The 6644-nt window shown below is 46.8% G+C and overlaps 1 protein-coding gene across 2 annotated transcripts; it reads right to left on the bottom strand.

The window, feature by feature from the left end:
- Nucleotides 1–1209: 1209 nt before the first annotated feature.
- Nucleotides 1210–6057, bottom strand: LOC122477785 (G-protein coupled receptor-associated sorting protein 2-like). 2 transcript variants are annotated; one of them, XM_043571177.1, is made up of 4 exons: nt 5819–6057; nt 5178–5245; nt 4763–4840; nt 1210–4458 (listed from the first exon to the last, which is right to left on the bottom strand). In XM_043571177.1, exon 4 carries the CDS (start codon nt 4135–4137, stop codon nt 1561–1563), a length of 2577 nt encoding a protein of 858 aa, XP_043427112.1. In that variant the 5' UTR covers nt 4138–4458; nt 4763–4840; nt 5178–5245; nt 5819–6057; the 3' UTR covers nt 1210–1560. The 2 variants fall into 2 exon arrangements, with proteins under 2 accessions (XP_043427112.1, XP_043427113.1); XM_043571178.1 differs by lacking the exon at nt 4763–4840.
- Nucleotides 6058–6644: the final 587 nt, after the last annotated feature.

Here is a 6644-nt window from a genome sequence, read left to right as displayed (position 1 = left end):
CTTATACAATTCTTCTGTCTGATGGTATGGCATAATCTATTTACTTATTATTATGGAAAAGACACACAAAGTAAAACTTAATCCTTTTAACCATTTTAAAGTGTACAATTCAGTGTGGTGTTAAGTATATTCACAATGCTGTGCAAGCACCACTATTTTGAGTGTTGTTATTCTAAAAGGAAACATGATCTTTTGAGTGTAACTATCATGTGAAAACATTACCATCTTTGTACACTCAAAAGACTACTATAAACTTAGTAACCTTGATAATTTTTTGAAGCATTTCATTAAAGTTAGTCTTTCAGAAGTCTCATTACTTTCCAACTTTTCTAAATGTTATTATCTCTAAACATTTTTTAACACTGATAGCTCAATCTTTTCATGTAACTGTGTCTGTTCCAATATGTCCACATATAACTTGAGGCACTAGATACAAGCGTATTAAAAGGAAAAACCCTTAGTAATTTTTGTATCTCCCCAATGATTGTCTCTGAAAATTCTTTTACTATGGTATTTTATTCCAGACTATTGAATGTATGAAGTTTCTTAGGCATATTGAAGTTACATAGAAATTATGTGTATTTACACACAAGATTTTAAAATGGGATCCAATTTTCCAGATATCACAATCTTCTGTTTCACTTGACATTAAAGCATCAGTATAATTTCATGCCAATAAATATTTTTTTTAAAGCTGCATAATTTCCTTAATACCTTCCTTGGACTAGGAACACAAAGGAAATATTATTCCTGACTCAATTTGTGTGCCATTGTACTCTTTCACTCTTTAGGTGGCAATGAAGCAACAACAGTACTAGGATTTGTAAAATGTGCAGATTTGGCTGACTTAGTTCTCCAAGCTGGCCTCATTCCAACTGCATCCCTCACTAAATTTGTCTTAACCTATTCCAGGCAGATAGGCTAAATCCATGCTACTAGGACAGGTTTCCCAATCATGCATTTATTCACACTTTTCTTCCCACTCCTCACTTCAGAGAATGACCTAATGGTTTGTCTTATCCTACACTAGTTTAAGTGGGTCCCTCTTTGTTGAAGCATTTCTCAGATACCACCAGCACACAGTAATCTCTCCTTTCTCAAACTCTAGGAATGGGATTTTCCAATGAGGGTGTTTGTCATACTACTAGTTATCTGTATTTGTAAGTGTGCACAATGTATCTGTACCTGGATTTCAAACTGAAGGGTCACTTTTGCCAATTTTCACATAGACCTTTATTGAAAACACAGACTTGAATAGAGAACCATATGTTTAAACAACAAATAGCAGGGTAGCTTACATAGGCGACTCAGTTCACTGGAAGCTCAATACCAAAAAAAGATATTGCAATCTGGACAGCAAGACAAATATCAACAAATATTTTTTCAGCTCTAATATTCATTTGGCATCCACAAAATGATCCAGCTCAAACCAAGGATTGGACAAAGTTAACATCAGCATTAAAATATAAGTTACAACATAAAACCAGACTGTGAAAACCAAAGCACTACTCAGGGCTCTTTGGGAACATAAGGCTGATCAAAGGCAGGTGGTTATTCACACTAGCTTTGTCGTCCCATCTCAGGATCATTTTGATTGTCTATTTGGACTTGTAGTTCCTTAGCTAACTTCTCAAATTCATGGAATGCAGAAATAAGTGGCTCAAGATTGAAATCATCATCAATTAAAGACATAGTTCCATTTTTTATAATATTACTGATATTCTGAAACATCTTAATAACAATTTGAATATTATCATTTGTCTCTTCTATGTTAAAGAGACCCACAAATATTGATAGAGCTTTGGCACTGAATAGTTTTTTTGCCACAACAGGATTTTCGGACAAATTCAATAGCATTTTTAGAACATGAAACTTTGTTCTTGCATTGCCTGTGGTTAATAAAGAGAAAAACCCAGACATATAATTGGCAACCAGTGTGTGATAGTCAGTAGTTGTAGTGAGGTGTCTAAGCATCCTTAATCCAAGCAGCTGCTCAGGAGAACTCACACTATGAGCAAGGGTTTCTTCACACACTTGACATATGAATGTCTCAATCATGTTTAGATTTGGGTAAGGTGGAGCCATGTGAATCATATTTTCCAAAAAACTTGTCCTAACTCGGGAGGAGGGATAATTGAGCAAGGTTTCAATAAGTGAGACAACACCTGAATCCCGAATGAAATCTCGGGTAAATTGAGAAGCACTTCTCATACCCATTGCGATTTTAGATATTTCATGAATAAAAGGATCTCGGATTTTGTCCATTAATAGAAGGAGTTCTTCAAATTCTCCAGTACCAATTTTAAGCTCACATTGTATGCAGCTGCAGGACCAACTCTCAGGTGCTACACTCTCCCTGGCCTTAAGATGCTCCCGAATTTCCCTGACTGACCTGTAGGATGGATCATAATGAAATGGGAACTCAGGTTCAGGCTGATCAGACTGAAGCAAAGATTCCTGTCCTTCCCCTTCTGGGGAAAATTCCAAATTCTTGGGCTTTCCCTCAAACATGTCAGAGAATACAGATGCTGCTTCTTCAGGAATTCTAAAGGAGTTTGGGGATGGGAAGCCAACCCCATGACAAGGACCAGGTTTGAATTCAACAGTGACCTCTTCCCAGGTTTGGGGCCTGGATGATGCTTTAAGTTCCTCTTCAGCTGAATCTCTGAACCTGGAACTAGCCTTATACACAGGACTGGGATTTAGATCAAAGCAGGCCTCATCCCTATCCCAGAACCAGGACCCAAATATGGCCTCTTCTTCAGACTCTGGCCTGGCCTCTTCTCTGGCCACAGCCCCCAAATTGGACTTTTCCTCAGTCCAGAGCAAGGATCCACCAATGGCCCCCTCCTCAGACCTTGGTGTAGATTCACAGATGGCCAAAGCCCCAGCCTCCATACTGGCCTCTTTTTCTGCCCAGAGCCAGGACCCAATAATGACTTCCTCTTCAAACCTGGGCTCTTGTTTGACCCTACCACTGTTATTAACATCTTTCTGGCCCTTGGGCTTCAAGACAGTATTAGGCTCTTCCTGGTCTCTGGTCCTGAATCTACCATTGGCCTCTTCTCCAGGCAAAAACCAGGACTCCTTAGAGTACTCATCTTCAGACTCAGACTCAAAAAAGTCCTCTCTCTTTGTCCTAAGCTTGGACCTCATAGTTTCCTCATCCCTGACTCTGGGCTTGAACAAGTTATTGGTATTTTCTCCAGCCCACAAGCAAAATGGATTGCCAGACTCCTCCTCAGACCCAGACCAAGAATCAACATAGGGATCTTGCTTGGATCTGGGCCTGGACCTGGGGTTAGGCTGATGTTTAGCCCTATGCCTGGATCTGGTATTGGCCTCTTCCCTGGGCCACGATCTGATACTGGCCTCTTCTCCAGCCCAGAAAGAGGACATTGTAGAGGTCTCATCTGCTGACCAGAATCCAGACTCGTTAGAGGCTTCCTCTCTGGCCCGGTGCCTAGGATAGCACCAAGACCCCATATTAACTTCCTCCCCTGATCCAAACCAGGGTTGAATTCCTGTCTGAACCTGGGAGCCAGGAAACGTCTCAGTGTCCACACCGACCAGTTCCCTATCCACAGATAGGGCCATAGGTTTAGCAACTGGCCTAGACTCAGTACTGACGAGTGGCCAGGCTACAGCACTGGTCTGGGCCAACCCCTCTGTTTGCAACATTGCCTCAGCCCCAAACTCAGTCTGGGGCCAAGCTTGGGCTTCATCTTTGGGCTTTGCCCCAGGGATTGCCTTGGCCTCGGTCTTAGGACGTGCTCCCCCTACTGTCCTGGCTTCAGCTTTGGGCCTTGCCCCAACCACTGACTGGGACTCAATTTTGGCCCTTGTCCCAGCCATTCCCTGGGACTCAGTTTTAGGCCCTGACCCAGCCATTGCCTGGGACTCAGTTTTGGGCCTTGCCCCAGCCATTGCCTGGGATTCAGTTTTGGGCCTTGCCCCAGGCATAGACTTTGACTCAGTTTTGGGCCTTGCTCCAGGCATTACCTGTGCCTGGGTCCTAACCTTGGGTCTGACCACCATTGGGACTTCATTCTCTCTTTCAGCCCCACCCCCAACCTCTTCTCCAGCCTTCTTTTCAGGCTTTGCCCGGGCAGCAGGTTCAATCTCAGCCCCAGTCATGGTGTAAGTTACAGAGGAGGCCCAGTTAAGTACCCCTACCCCAGTCTCAGCCTCTACCACAGATCTCTCACAGTTTTGTATCTTCACACTGTGATCTTTCAGTGATTCACGTGATATAGTTGGAAACAAGAGTTAGAGTCAATCACCAGTCCAGCAGTCAATTGATCTGCTTCCAAAGCCCAGCCTCAGTCAATATCACAAAGCGCAGAAGAGGCACAACCAAGTTGGGGGATGATGGACGCTCCCAGGTGGGTGCAGACCTGTTGAGGGTGGTGGTCAGCAGCAATTCCAACACCACCAGAGATGCCACTGGAGGTAGATCTAAGGAAAGAGAATGACATAGGGCTTTGAATCTCTTCAAATTGCATCACTCCATGCAGAGATTCACACAGAGACCGGACCTTGAATGCTTAGCGAACAGATGGAAAGTCTCTTCATCGCCCTCATTTCACCCACGTTTTACCCCAGATTTTGCCACATTACTTTGCCTGCTACAAAACAGGTGTGAAATTGGTGAGTGTTGGCAATGGGAGAGGCTTAGGAGCCCCCAGACTACCCTAGTCATTCTTGGGCCAGTGTTGATCTCCACTTCCCCACTCAAGTTTGCACCCAATCTCATACCAACCTGCAAGGATATGGTGCAATTTCCCCCTCCTTGCTTTGTTTCAGTGGTATTAAGCTCTACATCAGAGAGCAGGCAGTCCTACGGAGAAGTAAACATACAGGAGACAATGAAGTCTGAGTGCCTTGTTGACAGACTGACACACTGACCCCTGATGTAAACATCTGTTTAATTTGTCTAATTTTTTCCTATCTAATGGTCCCTTCTTTCTGGTTGTCTCCTCCCATTCATGGCCCAATCCGTAACTACACTAATATGCCTAATACCTCCTGCAGGAAATGAGGAAAAGATGCTGTGACAGTGTGCAAATATGGCAGAGGGTAGGAGAGGTGGATCAAACACACCCAAGTGGATCAAAGACACCTGCTATTGATCTTACTCTGCCACTATCCCCTGCATTGCTGTCCTTTATACCAACCTCCAGAGATTCGGGCCAGTATATTCCTCCTTCCCTTCCTTACAGAAGTGAGCAGGTTTAAAGCAGGCCTATGGACAAACAGATGAAAAGGCATGACAGTCAGGAGACCATGGCAGCAACTGAGTTCTGGGTGGACCCACAAACACCAAGGATAGGAGTCCACATATTATTTGCCTTTCAACATTTAAAGTCCTCTTGGTAGAATGTTCTCTATTACTTAAGCTCTCAGTTTCAGGGTTGCAGACAACGACATCTTCTCTTGACGTCACACTTTCACATGCCTCCCTTCTCCAATTCTGAGGATTCACCACTAGGTGCACCACATCCCACCGCCTTGCGCAGCATAAATTGGGGGAAGGGTGCCCCTACGTATATTCTAGAAAACAGGTTGTGCAGTGACACTTGTAATTATGACTTTTGTCTCACCCTCACCTCCTAGCTCATCTTTTCCTGCCACCAATTTCGGGTGGAGGTGAAGGAGAAAGGCAAAGGAAGGACTTAGAAGGCTAGTAAAAAGGGGAAATTTGGAAGGTACTCTTGGATGCGCCTGACCTGTTCTGATCGCAGTCACCCCACCCCGATTTGGGTCTCCACTCAATGGTTGCTGCTCATTTCCCCCCTGCACCCCCAGCCCCACATACCTCCAGAAATCCAGGTCATTGTCCTGCTCTTCCTTTTTCTCAAGCCTCTCCTCTACAGATGCACCCTGCGGGATGAAACCACCAGACCTACCTAGCAGAGAGAAAACTTTCGAATCAACCAGGAGCCTGTGCTAAGGGACAGCACCGAGGGTCCGGGGGCCAATAGGCCCCTTTACAGAATTAAGGCCCGGAACAGCCGACGCCACCGAACCCAGGCTCCTGCCAGTTGGGCAAATAACTCGAACGCCACCCCCCACCCGCTCTCGCCCCGGCCGGCCTCTCCAGGTGCCCCCCACCCCAGCTCCCGCTCCGCCATTTCTTCCGCAGCAGGCTCCCCCCCACAGCTCTCTCCCGGCACAGCACCGTCGAGGGTGGGTCATGGGCGCCTGGAAAGCTGGCTGCGGAGTGGCTGGCGCAGTTCGCCTCCACAGGATCCGAGGCAGCCTCTCCCGCCAGCCCCCATGCCCTGGGCCCGGCCCGCACCGGTCACTGCCTCTCCTCACCAGGGGTCCCGCGGCGCTGCGCACCTCTGTCACGGACAGGGTACGACCCGGTCGCCTCCCCCTTGCCAGGCTGCCAGAGGCTGGGGTCCGGGCAGGCTGTAAGCCGGGCGACAGTGGGGGTCCCCCCACCCCTCCCCACGACAACCCACTTGCCTTCACAGGCTCAAGGTGCAGGTCGTTGTCCTCCCCCTCTTCTCGGAGCTCCTCACTCGGACTCCCACCACCTAGCGTGCTGTCAGAATCGCAAAAAGGCGTCCCGCCCCCCCCCCCCCCCCGCGCTGCAGCACCAAACTGGGCAGGGGCTGCGCAGGATGCGGCACGAA

Source organism: Prionailurus bengalensis, chromosome X (genome assembly GCF_016509475.1).
Source record: "Prionailurus bengalensis isolate Pbe53 chromosome X, Fcat_Pben_1.1_paternal_pri, whole genome shotgun sequence".
NCBI classification, from domain to species: domain Eukaryota; kingdom Metazoa; phylum Chordata; class Mammalia; order Carnivora; family Felidae; genus Prionailurus; species Prionailurus bengalensis.
The sequence above is the reverse complement of the archived record's forward strand: the minus strand, read 5'-3'. Positions and strand labels throughout refer to the sequence as shown.

What these genes read in the sequence shown, in the direction of transcription:
- LOC122477785 (XM_043571177.1), bottom strand. Translation starts at nt 4,137, where the DNA reads ATGACTGGGGCTGAGATTGAACCTGCTGCCCGGGCAAAGCCTGAAAAG.